This window comes from Aulonocara stuartgranti (genome assembly GCF_965226115.1).
Source record: "Aulonocara stuartgranti genome assembly, chromosome: 19".
Taxonomy (NCBI): domain Eukaryota; kingdom Metazoa; phylum Chordata; class Actinopteri; order Cichliformes; family Cichlidae; genus Aulonocara; species Aulonocara stuartgranti.
Window position 1 is genome coordinate 11,440,712 of NC_138955.1, and position 26,469 is coordinate 11,467,180.

Genomic DNA, 26,469 nt, shown 5'->3' on the forward strand with positions numbered 1-26,469 from the left:
TTTGCTTTTAATGGCTTTTGATTCAATTATATTTCATGCACTTCTGAATATACATGTTATATCCAATTTGCTCTTTACTTGTGTTTTGATACAGAAAAAATTCACAGGTACTTTGTACATTTGATAGATTCTCTTTATTAATTAAATAGCAATATTCAATGCACAACATTTACAGACATAAAATGTATTTGACAGAACAGATGTGTGTATAATTCTGCTTTTTCTTCTGCCGGATCTCTGGCTCATATTGCAGAAGAAGTAAATAGAATTGGTTAAGTTTATTAAAGCAAAGAACAATCTTCCATAAAATCACGTATAAAAAAAATAATCTTTATTGATGGAAAAAGATTTACAGCTTTCTTTTCTTGCAAACGAATAACAGAGAATGCTAGACTGTTTTTGTTTTGTACGCACGGCAAGGTTAAAACTTAAAGAAAATTTTTAAAAGTAAAATACAAATATATTTTTCCATCTTCATTCAGTGTTGTTTGTGCCTACTTCAGTTTTTGGCTTTCTTCATACCATGCCCCATGAGGCAGGCAAACACAGTCATCACCATCTTGGGGTTGACCTCCACCAAATCATCAGGCAGAGCGTAGACACGAGCGCCAATCTTACGAGCCAATGAAATTGCATACCTAAGAGCAGCAAAAAAGGAGAGAGGAGTAAGGAAATTAGAAAAGAGCGAAAAATCCAAAGAGGTTGGGAGTTTAAAAACGTTTTTTTTCTTACTTGGCATTGTTGATTTTATCATCTTTCTTCAGCACTCCATTTTCTCCTCTTGCCACCACGGGGAACTTGACCATCCCCGGAGCAATTACATCAATCAGGTCAATCACTGGCAGGCTGGTGCTGATCAGCTTGTCCTGCAGAAAACAGGAAAAAGGGGTTTAAAGCACACAGTCTTTTGATATCATACCATTTCACAAACAAAGATACACACCTTGAAGCTGGTGATTTGTGTGTCCTTTCTATTCTGACTCAGCATCTTGTTGACCCAGTCCAGGATGATTTGATCTACCACCCTCTCTCCATCACCCAAATCAGACAAAACTTGAATTGTGTACCTGGCGGATTGTAAGAAGTACAGGTAACTGAAACTATACAAGGAGCAGCAGTCGCCAAAGCATGGACTATCTGTTTTCACCAAACAATATACTACAGCAAGCAAAACATCCTGCAGCTCTGCGTGCACATACCTCCTCATCAGCTGCCAGACCAGCCCTAAGGTGTGTACACGACTCCCCTCGTTTAGATTTACTCCTCCAATTCCAACCAGGGAGAAGCGGGCGACATCCCTGCCCAGCTCCACAGCATAGTTACAGTTTTCCAGCTGGGATACAGGGAAAAAAACAAAACATCTCTCATATTTCCCACTGCTGTGCTTTTCCTGTCATTGTGACAGCTCTGCTTGTTAGCGTCTAGTACCTTCTTCATGTTGGCCCCCAGAGCAGGATAAGGAGGGCGGTTGACTTTCTTCCAGTTCACAAACACATTGACCTTATCATAAAGCTGCAGAATCACCAAGCCGTCACACAGGTCACTGGATAAAAACAATGACACAGATAATGGATTTCAATAGAAGAAGAAGGAAAAAAAAGACCACCCCTGAGAACACTTAGAGCATGTCATCTCTATTTTTGTTGAAATATGGACTTTTAGCAGCCTTAGGGGGAGTTCATGTTTTACTGTGCTTTAAAGCTAACAAATAGTAATAATTACACTTATAATTAAATAAGGGATTTATTATTTTCAATGCTGTCTGCATGAGGAAAGCGTTAAAATTTAGGATATCTAAGCCCATATCTTACTCTTGTGGAGTCTTCAGTGAAATGATAAATGAGGACACATGCTAATCCATTCTCACCCTCATTAAATGAAGCCGTGATCTTGATTTACAGCTCCATTCACCCTAAATAACTGATATGGTCAACATGATTATTTATAACTGATGACATACTGGTAAAGATGGTGCACATGTGGAGAAACACCCAGAGAGTTCATCCAGTTGCGAAATGTTTTTTCTTCTCTGGTCTCCCCTAGAATGATATGAAGACATCATACATGTTATCATACAGTTGACTTCATCTATAGTCTGGACGTCTGCCACAAACTCAAGCACCTATTATCATCTCTGGCTTATTATTGGTCTATGGCATTGTGACGGAGTCACCCCGTCCCGAGCCGCCGACAGCTGATCTGGGCGCATACACGCACCACCACCATTAGTTTTTACAATTACCGGGGCTGCGCGGCTTTTCGGCGACCGGGCAGATAAACAAAAAGGGGTGAGAGGTATAGTTTGAGCAGCGCAGAAGGTGGCCAACGTATTTTCCCACTTACCTTCCATAAAGCCGGTCGCGGAGACTCGCTATGATCGCCGAATTATACGGGGGTTATGCAAGCCGATGGTATGGGGTTCCGGGGTTTAAATAGTGGGTTCGCGCGCGCTTGAAGAGTCACGTGAACTGCATTATTCTTTTGGTTTGTTTGGTGTTATTGTGAAACACTGTAGGCTGCCGGGAAGTGGCCATAAATGTCTGTATATACATATATGTATTGTAGGACTACAGCAGGAAATAAGCTGAGGGGGAAAGACGGTTTGATAAAAGAAATAATAAAGAGATGACTATTACGCCTAGTGGGAGGGGCTATGGGGTATAAGAGAAGGCGGTCAGGGCCCACCTGTAGTCTTTTGTCCAGTGAGCTGTTACAGAGAGGGTAACATGCAGACTGTGTTTTGTATATAGATGGTTGTTTGTGCTGACTTAAGTCAGTTCTATTTTCTTTGTAAATAACTTTTTGTGCACCTGGGAGGCCGGCAAAATAAATAAATTATCCACACTGAATGCTTTCCGACTACGCCTGTATTTGTTCGGGAGAAGTTTAGGAGAGGACCCCGCGACAGGCATGTATAACTAGCATAGCATTACGTCTGTTTTCTCCATGCTCATTTTATGGCTAATATGCCTCTATGTACTGTACATTTCAGCATTTTATGACTCTGTCGTGTAATTGTAAGGCCAAGATGTAGTGGTGGATGTATCTCACTCTCTATGTGCTCTAAATCGCCTCCGTTCATCAGAAGCTTCTGCAGACCGGGGTGCATGTTGAACAGGTTGGCCACAAAGGCCATGTTCAGTTTGCTGTTTCCAGATGTGACATCATGAGGAGTAACAAACTGCCTGCATTCCAGTCTGGCTGCCTGCTGCAGCATCAGCTCCGCCCTTTTCTCCAAATCCCACTCCTTCACAACAAACACACACAGAGACATGTATGCATAGAAGAACGGTATAGACGCTATGTAAATATGAGAATGTGAAGAAAACAGGTTAAAATGACAAACAGAAATGTTTATCTTTACATTTAGCTTTATTTATTAGTTTCTCATTGTTATGTGAAAAGTTTGTGGCTCACATTGAGACCGCTCATGTCAATTTTTATCCTCATTTGGAATTCATCCTCCTCACAGGAAGTGATCTGATCCATCAGGTGGAAATAGGCCCGTGAGTCCTTCGGTGGGAGAGTACAAGATGAGGTTACTGATGACTCTGTATTCACGTGTGTGTGTGTGTATTTATTCTGCACGGTACCTTGATGTCTTCGCTGAAGTTGCTGATTGTTTCCGTTCCAGCGTTGCGTAGATGATAGTTGACCCAGCGGAGCAGCAGCTCGTCAGGGGAGAGAGACATTAGGTGCTCCAGTGATTCTCCATCTGCTAGGAGGGCAATCAGACCTGAAAACACATAACAGCAGTTAATCAACTGTTAAAGCAAGAAAGAGGAAATTAATAAAAAACTGCATTTTTACCTAGAAGCAGCAAGATACTCTCAATTAAAAGTAATACAGTTGTGGTTATGCTGGTCAAAGTAAAGAAGACGCGCAAAAGAATTCACTAATTTGTTACAAAAAAAGCACAAAAAAATCAAAAATTTGTAACATATTTTTGTACCTAGAGGCTGTATGATTACAGATAATATAATATGACATATAAAAATAAAATCAAATAAAGCACCAAATGCTTACAGAATGCTTAGAGAAAAGAAACATAATCATGAACACTGTTATGGGCACTCTGTTATACAGTTTTAACCTAACAAGCTCCACTGTTTTGCCTAAACCTTTACATTTCAAACCTCTCCTGCATGAACTACATCACATATTGGTGAGCGCTGTAAAAGTGAAGTTGTGTGTTTGCATGCAGGTGTGCGCTGACCTTCGTTCCTGCTGATTTCTATGTCAGCGAAGAGGCCAATCTTGATAACCTGCCAGAGCAATCCCAGAACCAGGTGGGGCTTTCCAGCCATCAAGTCATGGGCATCCATGCTCACCACCGTGCACCCGATAGCTGAGGCTGAATTCAGGGCCAAGACCAGATTCTCCTACAAACACACGTTGCATCAAGATTTTTTAATTCAAAGTCTGAAACACTCTCATGTCATACAGCAGTGTTTCTGTTGTTTTAAAAGCTCAGCGAAAATAAAGACTACAGATTGAACCCTGCAAATAATAAGAAACTAAGCAGAAATCAGCAGAAGCTGAAAATGGAACTGCTGATGGACAAATATCATCCAGGAAGAAGTGTTCATGAGATATAACACAGCAGAAGAAAAAGAAGAGGACGATGCAGTAAAAAGTTAATATATTACAGGCTTTTTTGCAAAGTCCAACATTCCGGGAGAATCAGTATATTCAGAATAACACAATAACACATTTACTACCTATCGTCATCTCAGTTGACATCCATATGTTCAGTAGAGGACTTATCATGTGCCAGCTACAGTACATCTAACCGAATACATTCAGGTCTTTTAAAGTAGTCGTGTCTTAAATGAGAATTTCCCTTTACTACCTTCTTCTTTCTTTTTACTTTTTAGGTGCAGCAAAGGTCATAAGCTGGCCTCTTATAAAAAAACAACAGCAGACTCTTTTAGTCTGCACAGAATCTGGCAACCTGAGTCCGCATTTAGTTAACAAGCTGATGATATAGTTTTACAGATGCTCTCAGCTAAAATTTGGCAGAAATTGTGCAGCTATTTTTTTCTTTGCAAATAACATGGATTGGTGATATGAATATATGTATTTACCCACTCACTAAGAACTGCTACTTACTCTCATATGAAAGGTAGAGGGTTTCCTAGTGTTGATGACTCTTTCATCAATCGTGTCTGGCTGAGAATGGTTGATCATCTTGCTGAAAGAGATTTTTGTTTTTTAAACAAGTAAAAGAATGAATTGATTCTGAATCTAGTCTAAGATACCCAGATTTGGGCACTGGGTAGTCACAAGTTTGATTCCTGACCCTTTAGTGCTCCCAGTTCCCCCTTTTTATATCCAGCATTTACTGTTTATGACTGCCATCTGATAGTTCACTTGCTATCTTTCGTCTGTGAAAGTGTAAAATAAAGACAAGTGTAAAATACTTGTGCAGACAAGTGTAAAATAAAGAGAAACCCACTGAGAAAATGTGAGCAGGAAGGCGCTCTGAAACACTATAAAACAATAGTAAAACAAGATTACACCGTTTCTCTTTTAACCTTTGCTACAACATAAAAGTGCAAAATAAAAATGTTTATAGAGGCGCTTATTCTTGGTTGCCTGTGTGCATGAGCTTGTGTTAATACCATAAGAGGATTCCATCACGGACAGAGGTAAAGAGGCTTTCATCATCAGGGTCCATGGGCAGCAGATGTTGGCAGTCTGGATCTTTTGCCAAAGATTTGTTGATCCAATTTACAAAAGCCACCTTCTCCTCATCTAAACACACATATAAATTTCTGCAGTAAGTAATGTAGGAGCGTAAACAATTAGCTGCTCAGCTGGTTAGTAGACTGTTTATGATGTTTATTATAATAAATTATGGTGTTAGATTGAACGGTTAAATCACAAAGATGGACTATTAACTCTCTACAGGCCTCAGGGAAGTCTTTTCCACTATTATCTGATATTTAATAGACAAAAAATAATAATTAAACAGCTAGGAAAATCGAAGGGAAGCCTACAGTTGTTTTGTGCCACCTCAAATAAACATTATCATGCTGTTACATTAAATTATAATTCATTTAATAATCTACATTACAGCCAAAAATTCAATTTTTTTCAAGGACTTCCTCTTTAGTTTTTTTTTTTGTTTTGATATGCTGTATTTAACTAACTAACTAACCAAGGGTTTGAGATACAGAATAGCTATAAATAAAAATTAAATAATCCGTATACTGAAAATAAATTCCTAGTAAATTAGGTCCAGTTGCTAACATTTATAAACCCTTTTATCCAGTAATAACTGATATATTATGTTTTATATAATTCTTTTAAATTAAGGATCAATTAAGGATATCTTATAAGTGGATTTAAAGACCTGCTCACACGGCCCTAAAATGAGATTTCATCAGTAATATAATATAATATAATATAATATAATATAATATAATATATCCTTCAGAAGAGCAGTTGGTGTCATTTAAGATTTGAGGTATTTGCTTTTAGTAACATCTTTGCTTTACAAGCTGGAGCTAATCATGCACACAAAAATCGTTCACCGGTGCGATAAAATTCATCACTAACACACACGGACACGCACAAGCACGCAAACACACACAGAGCTTGCTGTCCCTCACCAGCGTAGGAATGCTGGGTTCCCTCGCTAGAGATTCCTGATGTTCCTCCAAAAGAACGAATCCCATCCCTCCGTGACACAATTTTTTTAAATGTCTCGCTGATCTGTCTACTCTTCAGGTCTTGGTAGATCTGAAAGCAAAACATGATGCATTACTTCATGTCTAATCGGGTGTGTAAACTTGTGTATTTACTCCCAGGCTGTACCAAAACTTACAGAGACAAATTCCTCAAAGCTGATCTTTCCATCTTTGTTTGTATCTCCAGCAATGAAGGTCTCGACGATCTCTCGCACCTTGTAGCCTGGAAGGGAGAAGCTTGCCTCTTTGAACAGCTCCTGAAGCTCCCATTCACTCACATAGCCGCTGTTATCAATATCTGGACACAGAGACACAGAAAATACAAAAACGGCAAATCATTTCCTTCATTAAGAATAAAGATTCATATTACAAGTTTATTATTGTAAACTTTCTTTTCTATAGATTCTAAACTTTATTGTTTCATGTGGACAAATTTCATTGCACTGGGGCTGCATGTCAGTGGCCCCTGGGCTTCTGGTTTGTTACTAAAATGAGGCAAAAACTATTTGTGGCACTTTATGGGTGCTTGTTGTTTTCACTGATGATGTCAAAACTAAGGAGCTACTGGATGGATTTCTCTCGCGTTTTGTTCAGACATTCAAGGTTCCAAGAAACATGAGTGTCAGAGATGAACTTTGACCAGGATGAACGGTGTTAGAAATAATTTTTAAATTGCTCCAAATTGCTGTTTGATGCCTTTGACCTGTTGTCCTTTGTGCTTGATATTTTTATGCCATGCAGAAATGGGAAGATAATGTCTGTTTTGTTACACCACTCATTATTATCAAGATCTTTGCAACTCTGCAGCTGTGATTGTTACTGATAAAATTTGGCACCGTTTATTACACGTGAAACACAAGTACAACACAAGCAGTAAAACTGGCTTACATAAGAGTCTTTTATTTTATGATGGCAGTAAAACTCTTACTTTGTTCAGAATTACTGTCAGTACCTTTATAGGGTCATGTTAGAGTTTGCGTGTGTGTTGTGTTTGTGTGTTTGTGTATGCATGTTCGTGGCTCTGTGCGAAACTGACCGATTTTGTTGAAGGCTTCTTTTAGATCTTCCAAGTCATCTCGGGAAATCTGTATAATGTGACTGTCCATAGTAGCTGCAGCTTTGTGCACCTGAAATACACGCTCACCACCCCAAAACACACACAACAAGGGCAGTTTTCAGCAACGGACACAAAGTCTGATCAACCTGACAACTTAACACGAGAGTTGTAACACTTTATTACTGCAAAGACATATAATTACTATACACTTTAAATCTAAATTTTAAAAAAGTAGGTTTCATTTGAACTAACATCTCTCTTTGTCCAAACTATAACTATATCAGCATCCAAAATACGTTAAAGATTCCTCATTAATCTCCGAGTCTTTGCTTAAGGGACTAAAAAGGCAAAGTGAGACAAGTCAAGGACAATTACCTTCACATTACCTGTGTTTCCCCTCTCAGTCGAGTCTCGAGCAGTAAGCCTCTCTAGTCTTCCAGAGCTCTGCAAGGTTTCAAACCGGAACAGAGAGGAAGCTGGATCGTAGAGTCACCGGAGAGCTGATTATGTCTTTTAGGAGGAGTCAGTAGGTGGAGGCACACGATGGACCTTTGGCCTGCCTGGACCCTGAGACAAGCGTCTTCTGACAGTTAACATTTAACACCTCATCCTGTTATTCTCTGTCGTGGAAGCTCAAATGTTTGCCCCTTCTGGGCCATTGATTTGCAGTCAACGCACACCTGTCTTACAGTGCATCCCAGAGTAGTGGAAGCTGAAAAAAAGGTAAACACATGCATATATAAATAAATGTTTTCCAAATGCACAGCCTGCAGTTTGACAATAGAAATATTACTTTTTTTTTTTACCCTGACTTCTCTGTTAGAGCTGACGTTTGCTTAGTGATAGATAAGCATGCTTAAATTACCTGAATAAAATTGAATACCAGTCTCAATTCACAAGACTTTTAATGTAGCATGAAGCACGAAGAAAGGACGCATGGGCAAACAGTTAGCTTGGCTTTATGCAGGCACAGTTGCCCAGCATTTCAGCTCATACAGAGATAATGTGGCGCACACCTTGCAAAACCATGACTTGTTGCTTTTATACTTTGGACTTTTCATCTTCAGTTTATTGATCAGATTAGAGTGATATCAAGTACTTTTAATAACTTGGAAGCTCTGTTTTATTTTATCTTTCACACATTGCTGGCTGGCCTTTTTTTAGCAGCTATGCCTAAACTATGACTGCTACCATTGTGGCTCACATCACTAAAAATAAACATTTAACTTTTTAATGCTTTGGTTAATAAGCAGCCATTAGTTGTAAGATAGTATATAATTTTTAGTTATCCATCCATCCATCTTCATCCGCTTTATCCAAGGCCAGGTCGCGGGGGCAGCAGCCTAAGCAAAGAGGCCCAGACCTCCCTCTCCCCAGCCACCTCCCCCAGCCTATCCGGGGGAACACCAAGGCATTCCCAGGCCAGCCGAGAGATATAATCTCTCCAGCGTGTCCTGGGTCTGCCCCAAGGCCTCCTCCCGGTAGGACATGCCTGGAACACCTCACCCAGGAGGCGCCCAGGGGGCATCCTTGTCAGATGTCCGAACCACCTCAGCGTCCCCTTCTTAAAGATGGGGACCACCACCCCGGTCTGCCAGTCCACAGGTACTGCCCCTGATCTCCACGCAACATTGCAGAGGCGTGTCAACCAGAACAGCCCTACATCATCCAGAGCCTTCAGGAACTCGGGGTGGACCTCATCAACACCAGGGGCTCTGCCACCAAGGAGTTGTTTAACTGCCTCAGTGACCTCGCCCCCGGAAATTGGCGGGTCATTCCCCTCATCCCCAGACTCTGCTTCCTCCTCGGAAGATGTGTCAGTGGGACTAAGGAGGTCCTCGAAGTATTCCTTCCACCGCCTGACAATTTTCTCAGTCGAAGTCAGCAGCGCTCCGCCAGCACTATACACAGTGCAGGTAGAGCACCGCTTTCCCCGCCTGAGACGCCTGACGGTTTGCCAGAATCTCTTCGAGGCAGTCCGAAAGTCTTTTTCCATGGTCTCTCCGAACTCCTCCCACACCCGAGTTCTTGCTTCAGCCACTGCCCGAGCCGCATTCTGCTTGGCCTGTCGATACCCGTCGGCTGCCTCCGGAGTCCCACAGGCTAACCAAGACCGATAGGACTCCTTCTTCAGCCTGGTGTCTCCCTTCACCTCTGGTGTCCACCATTTGGTTCGGGGATTACCACCACGGCAGGCACCAACCACCTTGCGGCCGCAGCTCAATGCAGCAGCTTCAGCAATGGAGACGCTGAACATGGTCCATTCGGACTCAATGTCCCCAGTCTCCCTCGGAATGCTGTTGAAGCTCTGCCGGAGGTGTGCGTTGAAGATCTCGCGGACTGGGGCCTCTGCTAGACGTTCCCAGCACACCCTCACTACGCACTTTAGGTGCACCAGGTCTGTCCAGCGTCCTCCCCCGCCACCTGATCCAACTCACCACCAGGTGGTGATCAGTTGACAGCTCAGCCCCTCTCTTTACCCGAGTGTCCAGAACATATGGTCGCAGGTCTGCTGATACGATTACAAAATCGATCATCGACCTACGGCCTAGAGCGTCCTGGTGCCACGTGCATTTATGGACACTCTTATGTTTGAACAAGGTGTTTGTTATGGCCAAACTGTGATTAGCACAGAAGTCCAATAACAAAGCACCGCTCGGGTTCAGATCAGGGAGGCCGTTCCTCCCAATCACGCCCCTCCAGGTCTCGCTGTCGTTACCCACGTGAGCATTGAGGTCTCCCAGCAGGACAACAGAGTCCCCCCCCCCCCCCCCCCCCCCCCCCCCCCGCAGGACCCGTTCCCCGACCCTAAGGCGCCGGGAAAAACCCCAACGTACCGGCAGCAAGCCGAGGGGATATTAGAATACCCACCCCAGCCCACCGCCTCTCACCAGGGGCAACTCCAGACTGAGACAGAGTCCAACCCCTCTCCGGGAGACTGGTTCCAGAGCCCAAGCCATGCGTAGAGGTGGGCCCGACTATATCTAGCCGGTATCTCTCAACCTCACGCACTAACTCAGGCTCCTTCCCCACCAGAGAGGTGACATTCCATGTCCCTATTGCCAGTCTTGGCAGCCGGGGGTCATTCCGCCAGGGCCTCCGCTCCTGGCCGCCACCCGGCACACAATGCACCCGACCCCTATGGCGCCTCCTGCGGGTGGTGGGCCTGCGGGAGGATGGGCCCATGTCTCCTCTTCGGGCTGTGCCTGGCCGGGCCCCATGGACTAAGGCCCGGCCACCAGACGCTCGCCCTCGGGCACCCTCCCCGGGCCTGGCTCCAGGGCGGGGCCCCGGTAACCCTATCCCGGGCAAGGTAAACTGTTCCCTCGATGTTCTTTTCATTAGGGTCTTCTGAATCGCTCTTTGTCTGGTCCCTCACCCAGGACCAATTTGCCATGGGAGACCCTACCAGGGGGCAAAAGCCCCCAGACAACATTGCCCCTGGGATCCCTGGGACACACAAACCCCTCCACCACAATAAGGCAGCGATTCAAGGAGGAGATAAACATTAAATTTAGTCACATTGAAACAGCTGCACAAATCAGCATATTTATTACCAAAGGCTATTTTACAAAGCCACCAAGCATGAAGCCACACAATGAACTGAATTGTAACACATGTTTAAAAAGAAAAGAATGTGAAACATGTGTGCCTAATGTTGACTATATTTTGCATTTGCAGCTGTTTTTTAAGGAGGCAGGATCACATTTAGCATTTAAGTTAGACATGTTTAAAACATGAGGCTCGCACAGCTTGCTTCATTGCCACACAATGCCTTGTAACCTGAGGCACGGAGCCAACTGCATCACCTAGATTAAAATGGTCCACGTCACAACAACACTGCTACCTCCTCCTCATTCCAACTTTATTCCACCTTTATCGTTATCTATATCTTTTTAGATCTCTGCTTTCTTTTTTATATATTAATAAATTGCTGCAGAATTTGTGAAATTTAACCTGCTATAGTCCAGTCAATGTTTTTTCATCCCGAGACACTGTGTAAAAATGACATATAAAAAAGAATGAAATAATTTGCAAAATACATTACATTAAAACTGAGAAAATTAATTGTCTTGTCAAAGGACATTTCAAAAAAGTTGGGACAGGTGTTTATCGTGCTACCAACACTGTAAGCGTTCTGAAAGCCAAATCTTCCCACTGTTACTTGCTTCATGATTTCAGCTGGGCTCAGTTTTTTCTGTTTTTCTGAGCTTACCCCATATTTCCACTGGTTTATCAGTCTGGACTATACATGTAGGCCAGTTTAGCACCCTGACTCTCACTGGGTGAGAAAATGATTGTCTGACCAAGATAACTGGATAACAGCAAATGTTGCTCCAAATATCATTCAGGATTAATTGTGTCTTTAACCTCAAGAAGCACCAATATTTAGTCAGAGGTCAAACGACCCAGCTCAGTGAAGTCTGCACTGATTCTGGATCACTTTTGATTTAGCCCCGAACTGTTTTCACTGACAAAGGATTCGGATCCCTTGCAGTGACGTCCACAACTTATACAGGGAACCGTTTTAAGATTCTCAAACAGTGAGACTCGAACAGTCTTAATGATCATGTTCAACTAGGTGCTTTTTTAGCTTTACAAAAGTTTTCAGTCACTTGCAAATTTTTAAAAACATGTTCCTCGCTTCACATTTCAAATGAGCCTAGTGTTGGAGATAATTGCACTTCTTTAACAGTAAAATTCACTTGAGACTACTACTTGAGAATGTTGTCGCATATTGTAATTATAATGTGAGAAAAGACCAAAAATAATGAGCTTACTCCCAGTCCCATGCAGGCTGAAGGGCTTAAGATCCTGAGCAAAGCCAGAGTTGAAAATCAGCTTGCTGAGGGTCAGTTCTGTACTCCTTTCTTCCGTGTTCTCCTTTCCACACCACTTTTTTTCACCCTCTGTTTTTTTTATTAACCCTTTTCGTTCTGTCCTTGCAACCTTTTTTTTAAAAAAACTTTCCTTCTCTCCTTTTCTCTTTGTTTACCTCTGAGCTTGTTCTTCTACCATTTCTCCCATCGTATCAGTCAAAAAGACTTATACGGTGTCATAATCAGGCAGAACAAAGACAAGTTTGTACAAATCTTCCCTTCTTGACTAAGATGAACTAAATGCATTTTTATCTCTGATCACTAAGATACAGTATTTACTCCCTGCATCCACACAGACCAAGGAGTCCATCATTCTGTTTCCCCTTTGAGTCTTTTCTTCCTCTGACACTTGATCGGCCTGTTTTCACTCGGTGACTCTGATGTGCTCTCCGGTTACTCTCAGGTAAGCACTCCTCTGTCAGCTGCTGACGTATGAGCTGCTGTATTGGTTTAGTTGGTAGTGTAAAAGTGTACCAGCCATCAAAGACTTTCTCAAGGGCCTCCTGCATTATTCACTTTATCTAAAAGCACATACACAAAAAGGTGAACCAAGTAAAAGCCACACAGATATACAAAAGTACACAGAGAGACTCAAATAGCTTGGAGTTATAATACAGGGTACATTTAAAATTCAAATTATTTGCATTATTTGAGCATGCGGCTTATAGGCTGCTTTTACTTTAGCAGCTGTTATTGTTTTGCTAATGATATTAAGAGCTACGTGTGTATTATTACTTGATTTTAAGGCCCCAAATTCTTAAAGATCATCAAACTTTCATTTGTTACACAGAATGCAGGCATGACAACATCCAATAAAAATCCAGATTTTTTGCTCATCAGAATACTAAAAGATTCAAATCTCACTTTTTGTAGACTTAGTCTAATCATTTGTCATCATTTTCTTTTAAATAGTTGCCAATCTCTCACATGTTAATGTGTATATCAAACAAGTTCAGTCCCTTTGGCCAAATTTTGAAAATGTCCCTTCAGTAATTAGTGCATTGGCAGTCAACATTCTGCACTCTTACATGTTTGGACTATTAGCTCATAATAGTTAATGTAACTAACTTTTATGTGTTGCTGTGAAAGTATCACTAATGAGACAGCTTACTGACTTGTGTGACTATTATATGACATATTAGAGCAACCATTCTCCCCATAATTGTCTCTTGTACACAGAAACAGTTTTTTAATTAAAGTGGGGCAAAACACATACTGATCAAAGCTTGAAATAGTTATTTAAGTGGATATTTTCTAAATGGTCTGTTCACTGCTACTGGTGCTTGAACTGAAGCCCAGCATGAAAACAGAATCAAGTGAAACACACAGCGTATTTCATGCTTAGAACAATATTTTAAGCCTCCTATCAGTTTCATTCGAATGCATTTTGTACCTGACTAGGATAATGTCCTGGGGGTCACTGACCCACACTTGTTTTAAGGCTTTGGCTCATGTTACAGCTCATGTGCTTAGTTGTGGGTCAACAACCCTCAGGACCACCTCTAAAGGGCCAACTGCACTAATGCCTGAGACTCTGCATCAGCTGTTTTTAGAAATGAAGAAGCCTCTTAGAAGGTGAAAGGGAGGTGGACGGTCTTCATCAGCCAAAAATCTGTCCAGCTGTCTTTTTTTCAAGCACTCAAGAATAAAGGAAATTTAGAAAAACACCCAAACGCCAGTACAAAGAAGAGACAGTTACTTATGTTTATTGAATGTATTGCAGACATGTATTGCATCAAAACAGACAGAAACTTTACTTTGTTCATTTTACAGTAGTAGCGCCATTAAAGGTGTGCGTTTGAGCCTTTCATGCTTTGTTCCATTGTAATGAGGATGTGTTACCACGGTGAGGCAGTGCTGCTTCAGTCTTAATGATCTGACATCTGACACTCAACTACTTAGCAGCTGAAGTACAAAGGATCTCCCTGTTTTTGTTGGAAAGATGGACAAATATAGCGAAGGTCATTTCTGACACTCTAAGGCTTATTAGGCCTCGAACAAAATCTGGATTGTAGTCAGGACTGTAAGGAAAATTAAAGTTTAGCCTAAATTAGGTTGTGTTACTACCCTGTGTCCTTGAATTATATAAATCACCAGATCATTTTCCTGCAAAGGTAAGATTACTGCAGATATTCTTTCCTGTAAAAGCTGTGTGTTGGAAACTATTATCACCAAAATGTACTTAAGAGTCAATTTGTTCAATCAGGCATGATTAGCCCTGACAACATTGGAGTATGTATATATATATATATATATATATATATATATATAAACTTAATGAATGTTACTCTATTAAGGTATGAAATGTAATGAAATGTTGCTCATTTGAGTGTAGTCTTAAGCATGTCATACTCAAGGGTAGAATTCCAGCAAAACAAATGTCTGTCTGCATTACTGAAGTGGAGAACATATTTATATACTTATTTAAAAGCAACAAAAGAAATGTGTAGTGGTATAATTATTGCATATTATAATGCATATATAGGTGAATACTCTTATAACACACAAAATACATAATTTCCCACAAAATTCGTAAAATTAATGCATGCTTAAATTCACAGCCATCTACGTTTTAGGCTGCAGAACAAAATACCTAAAACAAACAAAAAAAAAAAAAAAAAAAAACTCTGTTACTTCCTGATTTCAGCAGAAGTTTTGTCTCTGAGAATTTCGGCAGAAATAACTCTGCCCTTCGACTAAAGCCAGTTCCCATTTATAACCTCAGCAGGGGAGTATAATGGTGTCATTATGTCAAAGTGAAAGTGGTGCTCTTCCATGGACATCACCCGAAGGACTGCAGCGTCATCGTTTCCATGACAACGGACGCTAAATTTTCCTTTAGGATGACGTATGGGAATACTTATGATGTTTGGGACTTACACTTTTACCTTTGCATATTAATGTCAGACTGTAAACTTTATATAGTTTGCCCCATTTAATTTGATTTTTTTTAAATGAATTCTCTAATTTCATTTTTATTTTAAACATATGAAAAAACGTAACTCAACATCGGGAAAAATCAGCGTGCTGTATTCGTACTTTAGCTAATAACGCATTTCCGTTTAATTATTATTATATTAATAGTTCATACATTTTTTATTTTTTACAAAAAATAAATAAAATATGACCCTTATAATGACCTAAACAACAGAATACTGTTAAGTACACACTAATCTAGTCTTTATTAATCTGTTAATTTGTAATCTATTTTTATACTAATGGCGCTGTGCTTTTACCCATCATTAATTACCTAACTGATTAAAAAATTTTTTAAAAGATGGCTTTTGTCTGTGATGAAGACCATCACAAATAAAGTTTTACGGAAAGAGACAAACGTAGGGGGCCGTGTCGGCTGTCAGTGGTCACATGACCCGGAAAATGTGGGGCTTAATTCCTGTGTTGGACTGCTCCCAGCTGCTGCGCTTCTGCCCTTCGCAGTGCAAGCCCTTCGTCTTCCCCATCACGACCCCCGACCCTTGGGTGGACCCTCCTAAGCACACCATGTCGGGTAAGGGACTGGCCGACTCTCTCAGACATTACACTGACATCGGAACCCGGTCGCACCGCATCGGACCGGTCCGGAGCTGAGCTGCACGAACTGCATGCATCCTCCGAAATATCAACGCGTACTTGTCAAACTCTGGGGCTTTAGAGTGGCTGCAGCACCCGCTCCCACGCTCATGTGGTGCACAGAAGTTGCGATTTAGTGGTTTAAATGGTTGTGTAGTCATAGAGTTGCTTTGATGAGTTTCTGCAGAGGTTTGGACCAAAGTAAAGCTGGCGATGGTGAAAAGCAGCACATCCGGTCACAAGCTTCAAAATCGGAGTAGTTTTAAGCGATTAAAAAGGTACAAACGTACAAACAACTACGGATCTAACAAACCGTTGTTGTTGTTGTTGTTTTTTTAATTCACCTTTATTTCAGGCAACATTAGTCCATATAAAAAAAAAAACCAACCCAAAAACTTCAAGCAGACGAAACTATCACAAAATATGCAGACACTTGTTACAATGTTTAGAAAAGCGGGAGGTGTACCTTGTGTCACCACGTGTTATAACAGTCAAAGCTCTTACTGTTGAATTTATTGACTCATTCAAACGCCACATAAATTTGTACATATGCCTCAGTAAGGCATGAAAAGGATTCTTAAAAAGATGAGACACCTGCAGTTTTTTCATTATTGCTTTACTGTAATTTTAAAGTCATTTAAAAACAATCGGTCTTCAAAGTTATGCTACTTTATATATACAAGCAGCATAAATATAAGGATATTGAATACTGAGACGTGAGGTGCTTAGACCAAAATATAGCCTTAAATACAATTACTACTGTAGTTGCTCCCTATCAGCTAACATTTTTAGTCTTACATGGATGTTTATTAGTGTTAATTAGTATGCCCATAGCTGATAAGTACATCTGGATTTCACAGGGTGGGCATGTGGGAATTCCCTGTGTTACCTCACCCACAGTCATGATTTCATCATACAAACTGTAGTGAGTTGGATGAGCCTAGGACCAAGACTGAAAGCCAGCTGGTGGCATATTTACAGTACACAAATGTGAGTGGTTTTGGTATTTTATTTTTCACCAAAAGTTTGTACAACTACTTGTAGAGAAGCATGAGGCTGTATCCATGCAGTGATTAGTCTATAGCCAGAAAACTGAACAAGTTTTGATCTGCAAATCTGCTTTTTGCATTTTTAGATATATTTTTTTCTTTTTCAGTGAAAATCAGTGTGCACAGCAAAATGTAATACTTGTTTAGAAGCCGTGTAAACCTTTTCAGTCTGTTTTTGATTGTTTTGTGGCTTGCCCTCCCCTCTACTCAAACAGGTAACAATTTTCTCTAGACTTTATCCCTCAGCGTCTTACGTGTGCTTTTATTTTTTTAGAAATACATTGTTAACTTCCTGTTTTTGTTCAGTAAACTCTCAATGTGGACGTGCGCTGCTGTATGTAGGCTTGAAGTTGTCCCCTCCCCCTTCCTGTCAGTACACTAAAACATCTTTAGTGTCTCTCTGTGTGTTACTGTGAAAGTCTTAATGTGGCTAACGATTTAATATGGACCATATAGTTATATAATTACTATTATAATGTGTGTACAACACTGTAACACTAACAGTTACATATGTATGCAATTGTCTGCTTCCAGTACAGGTTACTCATGAAACAAGCAACTGCAACACAAAGGTTTGGGATCACGTGTTCTTTAAAAGAAAGCCATACTTGTTTTCATCTAATATAATCATTGCACATTGATTGCAACAGTTCTGATTAGTTTATATCAAATAAAGACAAATGTGATTTTCGTAAACAAAGGAGGCTTTTGAGCAGACTTCACATTTTGAACTGGGTAATCACCATTCTTCACATCATACCTAGAGGTCACGAGACTTCATGTAGCCACGTTTAACCCTGTGAGAATGCAACACATGCTTCCTGTACTGCCCTGTAGGTGAGAGAAGCCTTTCTTGTACGCTGAAACAGTCCGCTTAGAATTCCTTGAATAAGATCTTAGCAACTGTACAACACAGCCACGTGGGTCAGGTTTCCCAGAAGCCCCCCGACAGCTCATACGTTCAGCTTGATAAATGCTCTCAGCTGGCTCCAGGCCTGCTTTCACTCAACATTGCTTGCCCCCTGTGGTTGCTAATTTATGCTCTAGGGACTCATCATACGCTGACCTTTGCATAACTGGTTTTAGGATGAATAAAATTCGATAAAATGAATTGTATTGATGCAGGAGATTACCGTAATTGCAGAAGGGGATCATGAGGCTTCAATTGATGTCTGCTTTAGAGGAAAAGTGGAAGCGGGGCCACGGGTTTAGTTGGTTTTACTCAAAATTAGTAATACTGCTTCTATTAGCAGTAATACTTTTTATATACATTTATGTAAATGTTGTGGTGAAAAGGGCAGCTTTTTAAGGCCTTCACTAAAAAAGAAAACAGAATCTTAAGAAACTAAAGAAAATAAAACGAAATCAAATGCAGTCTTCAAGGATAATTCACCTCTTACTTAATTTAATACAGAGTTGAATGAAAAGACCTGTGGGACCTGCTGTTGACATAATAAAATGCACTTTTTCCTGTCTTTTTGCAGAAAGATGGTATTGAAGACATTCATATTTAAAGTTGTCGGAATGTATAAAGGTTTTTAGCCTGTGACTGAAAGACACATGAAGTTATGGCAGTAATGTTATGATGCATTATTCTTCTGGCTCAGTGTGTGAATGTGTGTGTTTCCGCAAACAGACCAAGCTTTTGTGACACTGGCCACAAATGACAGCTATGCAAAGGGAGCGATGGTCCTCGGCCAGTCGTTACGAAGCCACAACACAACCAGGAAGCTGGTCGCTCTCGTGGGGCCACATGTTGCAGAACCTTGCAGGTAACAGCATCAGCTGTTTAGCCATTACCGGAGGATAAGAGGTGACATACATGCTGATGTAAATCATACCGTCTGCTCTATAGAGATGTGCTGCGCTCCATTTTTGATGAGGTGCATATGGTGGACGTGATGGATTCAGGCGATTCAGCTCATCTGGCCTTGATGAAGCGTCCGGACCTGGGGGTGACGTTCACCAAACTGCACTGCTGGACGCTCACGCAGTACAGCAAGTGTGTGTTCATGGACGCTGACACACTGGTGAGAAAGAGATCTGTTAACAGCACAAAAACCACACAGCACTGGCTCTTTTTTGTAGCGATGTAAAGACACAGTGGACATCTAAAATACTTTCCTTGTCGAACCTCTCCCGTTTTTATAAATGATTCTTAATACATCTATATTTATGCATTCAGGTGCTGTCCAACATAGATGAACTCTTTGAGAGAGAGGAGTTATCTGCTGCTCCAGATCCTGGTTGGCCAGATTGTTTCAACTCTGGGGTATTTGTCTTCAGACCATCCAATGAGACCCACGAGAAGCTCATCACATTCTGTGGTGAAAATGGCAGCTTTGATGGCAAGTGAATCTGTGTAAATACATCCAAACATAATATCGTCTACAGTGAAAAGTAAGGGCCAGCTGTGGTCCTTCTTGTCTTATCGTGCTTAAACTCTAACAGCTAAACTGCAGATAAAAAGTTTACAATTTCCATTATTTAACCTGCTCATCTGCAAATTATAACAACAGTAAATGTGACGAGAGCTATTTCCTCATTGCTGTAGTTATATGCTCATCAAGCAAAAGGAAGCCATTCCTGAAGTAAATCTCTGGGAATCATGAATATCTGTATAAATCACTGCTGCAATATATCGAGTAGCTGTTAACAACTTATATGGTTGAGATCACTGTTCCTGGCACCATGATGGAGAAAAATATTTATATTTTTCAGTGAAAAGTGGTTTCCAAATGTCTCCTTAGTGGCCTTGTAGGCAGCCTTTTGTGGGAATGGCTGGTGGTATTTAGTGTGAACACTAAACACTCTCACCTCTCGAAAGTAATAGGAACTCAGACTTATCTGTCCGCAGAATGACTCGTTGCAGAGGGTTTCTTTGAATAAACAAGTTTGAGTATCTGAATAAACTGTTTGCGTACACTGTCCACTATTTGGACAGTGTATGAACGTGATGGAAAATGGCACCAGAATAAGTGTTTTCAGCATAGTTTAAGTTCGAAGAGATTTTTGTTAACCTTTTTACTTTTATTTTACTATGTCGTTTCAGGAAGTCCCATATCAAAATCAATGATTTAGCTAAGGTAGCAACCAAAGCAATTCCCAAATCAATTAAAAACAAAAAGAAATCAAGTGGACGAAAGATCAAAGCTACTTCTATGATCAGAATTGATTCTGTGACTCAGTAAATAGCTAAATCATAGAAATCTAAAAAAGCTTTTGCCATATGTTGTTACTCATTGTATCTTCCCACAGCGTTGTCAGCACACCCTTTCAGCTTCTATTTTTACATGTCAGATAGGACACAGCCTGTGGGAATGTACAGAATGCAATGGTGGTGGGTATTCTTGTATCTACCATAGTGTGTGTGTGTGTGTGTGTGTGTGTGTGTGTGTGTGTGTGTGTGTGTGGATTACAGCAGTGAGAGAAGAGCGGTCAGATGAGGTGAAAATGCCAGAAACTGAATAACATCTTTATCCTTTATTAGAAAGACACTAAATTAAAAGCGTTATATCGTGAAGTGTATTTGATAATGCTTGTCTGCTTGTCTTTGCCTTCAGGTGGGGATCAGGGAGTTCTCAACAGTTACTTTAACACCTGGGCGACGGCAGATATTTCCAAACACCTCCCCTTTATCTACAACCTCAGCAGCATTGCCATCTACTCCTACCTACCGGCTTTCAAACAGTTAGTATGCAAGCACATGCGCACAGTTTCTCTTTGAAAACTGCAGAAACTAGTAGATGTGAACATGTGAGGAAATACTCAATGCACTCATTATGTGGTTAAGGTGACATAAAACTTCATCAAGGTCAGTTCAAAGGTCTTGTGTTTGTGTGTGTGTCAGTGGTTGGGGGTTAAATTACAAGAAGCCACTGAAACAGATCGCTAGTTTTACCAAAACCTGGCTCGAATAAGAGGAACTAGAGCAGCTATATATGCCGTTTTATTTAAATCGGAACCGTATGTGTCCTTTTGGAGGAGATCGGTGGATGTAGTGTGTCGTCATGATTCATATCTTTGGATTTACAAATGTAATTGCTGTTTAGTAGAGTTTTATAGGAATGTGGCAAGAAACCGTTGCAGGATGTGTGTCATGCAGCTTTTTAAGTACACACTTTAGAATCCATTGGTCATTCTTTGATCAGCAGTCACATCATCAATAAACATCTAGTTCTATTAGCAGCCATAGATGTCCTAACACGACATAACTCCATCATGCTGGTTTGAATCTTGGGGTAAACCCTCTCATTGCTTGATATTTCTCCTGTTTTCATCCAAGTCAATTTTTTTCTCCTCTTCTAGAGTTTCCACTATCAGGAGGTCTGATTACAATAATGTTTTTTCACTTTTTAGGTCCCTGTTGAGAGTTTACATGAACAGCTAACTGTCAGTCTGTTGCTTAATGACTTTTAAACTTGTGAAAAATAATTAGGGACTTTTTTCTCTTGAATTTAAGAAAAGTGAATTAAGAGCACCCTTAAGTCACTTCTTCATTGCTTCATTTCAAAACCACTGTTGAAGCAATACACAGAAGCAAAGCTGTGTTCATGTCCAAATAGTTAGAAAGAAAGAAAGAAAGAAAGAAAGAGAAAGAAATGGAGGTTGTCTCAAACTGGTTTGCAGTATGACTAAACTGGATCATTCCCACTTTTAAAAAATCCTACTGGAGTTCACAAATTCTCTGGACAAAAGTACAGTGATAATTTTAATTCAGCCCTTCAAAATAAATGTCTTCTTCTTGTCCCCCTTCTTTGTCAGCAAAGCCACAGTTTCTATGTTCACCACATCTTATCCCTAGCATCCTCTTCTCCCACACCAATTCTCTGCATGTCCTCCTTCACTATATCCATTAACTCCTTTTTAGATTTTCCTCTTTACCTCCTGCATTGCAGCTCCATATCCATCATCCTTTGTCCAGTATAGCCACTATCCCTCATCTGCACATGCCTCTCTAATTTCGAGCTGTTCCTCTGATGTACTCATCTGTAATCTTGTGCATTCTGGTCATTTCCAGAATTGACAGGAAATAATCTCATGCTGTAAACTGTAGTTTGTGTGTTGCAAATTTGGTGCAACATTCTAATTTGGACATAGGTGTGAATGTGAGTGTCAACGGTTGTCTGTCTCTCTGTGTTAGACTACTGATCTCTCACAACACTCCATCCCAACTGGGATAGTCTCCAGCACTCCCAAGAATAAGTGGAAGAGAATGGATGGATGGATGAAGTGTTTAGAGCCCTCTCACTGCATGTTTCTCTCGCTCTCCTTTCCCCCTCTCACGGTCTTCTGTTTGTTTGCACAGGTACGGCCAAGGTGCGAAGGTGGTGCACTTCCTGGGCAAAGTGAAACCGTGGAACTACTCCTACGATGCTCAGTGTGGCGAGGTCAAAGGTCAGTCCTCACTTGACCCCTGCGTGCTGCACCCTGACTATCTGCTGATGTGGTGGCAGGTGTACACCAAATCTGTGCTGCCTTTACTGCAGAAGGCCTACGGAGACACTCCCTTCCTCAGCGGCTTTATAGAGCAGAGCGATGAGGTATGTTAACGGTTTGTGGGTCTCGGGTGTGGCTGGTGGGAATGTGATGAAACATTAATGACTATGAATGTATGTGATTTTAGGTGTTGTAGCATGTTGCATAATCAGCATTTCCTGACTGTTTCAAAACTTCTAATTGCATAGCAACTCTTCTTTATATTGTACATATCTTTTAAGTGTGAAATTCCGTCATGTTGAGCAATTACCAAATCTTTAAATTGTTTCAATTTCTTGTAAAGCTGCATTTAAAATGCTAGGTTTAGTCATAATAGTGATAGTAAATAAGAGCTGATTGGTTCCACATTCCTCAGCACCAGACGATGTCTGTCGCTAGTGTCATTCCTCTCAGCAGTGCCACAACTGCATGAATAGCTTACTGTCATCAGTGAGCCGTGCTGGGACCTTCAACTGTTTAACACAGAATAGCAGGAAGTTGTCGTGCAGTCTGTAAGTCACAGCACTGTAGTGAAATAGCTCTGTCACAAAGGAGCGCTGCCAAAAGCCTGTGGCTTTGCCCAACAGCCTGAAACTGTGCCATGTTGTGTCACACTTACATGTTTATACAGACAAGCAGGATGAGAAACGTAATTTTCCATTTGCTATGACTAACTTTTTAAGACTATAGTGGTGTAGTTCTTTAGATCTGGACTCGGATCTGTTTTATTTGGCATTTTTATAGAAGACTTTAAATGATGAGTAGAAATTCGACATAATTTTTGATCCAGCTGCATTAATGACAGTATCAAGAAATCTCACTAAAAAAGTGATTAGAATGCATGTTTAAAGTTTGATATTTGAAGATTTTTCTCTTCATACTCATAATTGTATATCTATGAGTATGATAGTCTGAAAGGATTATGATGTGTAAAAAAAACAAACAAAAAAACTAAATTAAGGGGAATAAACTGATTTGAGACTGTTGTGAATCAGGAAACAACTTCTGGTATTAAAATATTTGTTTAAGTTATAAATTCTACCTGATTCTTCCACCTGATGCAGTTTATTAAGTGCACATCCAGCATCTAGAACTGTTTATTTTTATAGTGTTATGATAAATGATCTCAGAAAATAGTGCTACTCTTATCTCCTGCAAAATGTCTCGTTTATATTTTTACTGTCCTTAAGAAATGCCTGCACGTACCAAACGTGTCTCAAGGCCAGAAAAGAGCAAATTCCTCTGTGCGGTAATTCCAGCGGAGCATGGCCGGGCTTGAGGAAAGCAGTCCTTATAAAGTATTGCTCTAGTTTCACTTGATGATTCATTCATTCACTCTCCATGTCATGCAGGGTAAGCTTCACGAGGATGTAAGAGAGGAGTCGGTGTCCTCTCCTCCTTCTGTGCCTCAGAAGATTTCATCGTCGGAGCGGAAGCAGCGTTGGGAAGCGGGCCAGATCGACTACATGGGTGACGACTCGTTTGCCAACATCGAGGAAAAACTTAACTCTTTCCTAAAGTAGTGGGCGACTGAGGGAGCGTGACGGACACTAGTTGAAGCTCTGTGAGGTTGGGTGGGGGTGGAAGGTGGGAGTGTAAACCACCACTCAGTGAATCACAGGGGCTTGATTGGCAGGTGACTGGATGAATGCTTCTGAGCAAATTTCGGTCTCCACCTCTGCATCCTGTTAGTGTGCAGAGGGTTAAGTGTGACTAAAACAAAATTCCCATGCACTCCACCTTCCACTTTTTTTTCCTCTTAAAGGAAAAATTGGACATTTTAGGATAAATTACTTTCTTGCTGAGAGTTAGGGGAGAAGATTCACATGGTTTTATAGTAAGTGTGAAGCTATAGCAGCAGCTGACCAACTAACTCCCTTAGCACAGAGACTGCAAATAGTCGTTATTATCCCGTTATTAAGTGCTGTGTATATTCTGAGATGTAATTTAGTTGCATTGCTAACGGTACAAAAAATATGTAGAGAGAGATATTTTAAAGAATCCTAGAGATGTGTATTGTCTATCTGGAGTATTACAGTATAGTAGTATAATGGAGTATTTGTTATGTTGAAAAAAACAAAGCTTAATCCAGTATTTTCACTAATCCCTTACATTAGCAATGAAAGACAGAGGTTGTGGACATCAGCTTCACCCCATGCAAACATTTTAAAAGTCTGGGTAGAGACTGAACATGTATTAATTTGTATAAAATATCTTTGGAGATGCTTTTTACAACTGAAATTAAAAAAAAAATTAAATTAAATTTTAACTTTCTTTTCCATCCTATTTCCCTGCCCAAGGTTATGTGACCCAATCGCCAAGTGATGTATCGAGGTCAAAAATATTGAGTGGAAGCTGCTAGTCTGTGTCCAAAGTTAACAAAGACTAGCGATTGATTGGAAACTCCCTACAAAAGCAGAAGTGTAAAGAAACAACGGTTCTGTTTTATAACCTGTAACGTATCAATTTTCTTGGCCAAGCACCTTGAGCCACATATATACATAAACGCTGATTTTTATTTTTTCTTTAGCGTTCACAGATGAATTTTATGATGAGAAAATGAACTGCAATCGATGGACCTCCAGGTGCTGGTTGGTCAGTTGTGCTCTGGCTGTTTCTGCAGTTCGAGTCTTCATGCTAAGCGAGGTTATCCAGCTGTGTGGAGCAAATCCTCTCACCAAACTCTTGACAAGAAAGAAAAAAGCTGTAGCTACTTCCTAAAATGTCTGTTCCTTTTAAGTGCACCTGTTGAAAACGGACTCACAGTTCCGAGTCTTCCTGATCTTTGGAAAATCTGAGCAGCTCAGCAGAAATGCAGTCGCTTCAGGATTTTTCCATCTATCCTACTGGCAATAAACCTCTATGTCTAAACCACTTTAAAGCAGATATGCAGACAGTTATTAAAATCCCGCTTTACATGACAGTTCACCTCACTGGAGTGCACAGATGAGCGTTCCTGTCTGTGCCTCTGACACTCACCAGCTCCCTGTGACTTCAGCTTTGTGTTGTCTGGTATCGTATTAGAGCAAGACGTGTTGTGTTGTATTTGCATGGCACAGAGTTAAAACATGGATCAGTAATGAGGTGCTTCCACCCACATCTTGTTAACAGTCAGGTTTGTCTTGTGTTTTCGTGGGATTGAACCACAGCGCACTCGTCAGACATCTGTTACCGTCCATCCGTCTCCTGCATGTACGTCCCTGTCAAACTTGCATCAGTGCGTCTGTGCCATTAACTGGGTTTAACTTCTTTACTTCCTTTCTGTAGTGTAACCAGCTGCCTTATTGCTGTTCACTGTTTACAAAACCTCACTTACTGTAACTGCTGCTAGTGGCACAACAGATTGAACGTTGACTCCATCCCTTGCTGTTGCCAATACCCTCTTTGCTTCAATCCTGCCGAGTGCCCCTCAAAACTGTTACCCACAGCTGTAAAACACTCCTAAAACAAGCTGGCAAGGTTATGGGAGAAGTCCATATGTAGCTTTCTAGGTTGTGAGTTAGTGCACATCTGTCCTGTTTCCCAGCTGTTAGCTGTACATCCCTCTGAAAGCTCAAATAAAAAAAACAAAAAAACCCCACCTTTAATCCACCTCTTGTGTTGTTTAATTTTTACTGTACTTGTTATTGGATGTCGTGCTGCAACTGTGCTATTTGATTTCTGTCAAATGTCAAGGCTGTGGAGAATCAAGTGTAAACAGCCAAAATGTCTGGTTTTATATTGACTAAGAGATTTGGAAA

At 40.8% G+C, this 26,469-nt stretch overlaps 2 protein-coding genes across 3 annotated transcripts; one reads left to right on the plus strand and one right to left on the minus strand.

Moving 5' to 3' along the window:
• Nucleotides 1–309: 309 nt before the first annotated feature.
• Nucleotides 310–8,314, minus strand: pls1 (plastin 1 (I isoform)). Of its 2 annotated transcripts, none has more exons than XM_082515112.1 (16): nt 8,139–8,314; nt 7,732–7,822; nt 6,833–6,993; nt 6,618–6,747; nt 5,625–5,757; nt 5,113–5,194; nt 4,217–4,382; nt 3,594–3,736; nt 3,418–3,513; nt 3,052–3,247; nt 1,961–2,039; nt 1,429–1,543; nt 1,200–1,333; nt 944–1,067; nt 733–866; nt 310–638 (listed from the first exon to the last, which is right to left on the minus strand). In XM_082515112.1, the coding sequence occupies exons 2-16, from the start codon at nt 7,799–7,801 to the stop codon at nt 500–502; spliced, it is 1,902 nt and encodes a 633-aa protein (XP_082371238.1). In that variant the 5' UTR covers nt 7,802–7,822; nt 8,139–8,314; the 3' UTR covers nt 310–499. The 2 variants fall into 2 exon arrangements, with proteins under 2 accessions (XP_082371238.1, XP_082371237.1); XM_082515111.1 differs by having other exon boundaries at nt 8,128–8,314.
• Nucleotides 8,315–15,998: 7,684 nt separating this feature from the next.
• On the plus strand, nt 15,999–26,316 carry LOC309694906 (glycogenin-1-like; the record flags this gene model as incomplete). The annotated part of the gene is made up of 7 exons (XM_082515153.1): nt 15,999–16,140; nt 18,888–19,023; nt 19,107–19,281; nt 19,437–19,599; nt 20,815–20,941; nt 22,560–22,794; nt 24,082–26,316. 7 exons carry the CDS (start codon nt 15,999–16,001, stop codon nt 24,250–24,252), a joined length of 1,149 nt encoding a protein of 382 aa, XP_082371279.1. The 3' UTR covers nt 24,253–26,316.
• Nucleotides 26,317–26,469: the final 153 nt, after the last annotated feature.

Bases quoted from the DNA above. Each gene is read 5' to 3' on its own strand.
- pls1 (XM_082515112.1), bottom strand. From the start codon at position 7,801: ATGGACAGTCACATTATACAGATTTCCCGAGATGACTTGGAAGATCTA. The intron at 1,334-1,428 runs GTACTAGACGCT...CCTGTATCCCAG, and splicing joins TGGGGGCCAACATGAAGAAG to CTGGAAAACTGTAACTATGC. The intron at 639-732 runs GTAAGAAAAAAA...TGCTGCTCTTAG, and splicing joins GATAAAATCAACAATGCCAA to GTATGCAATTTCATTGGCTC.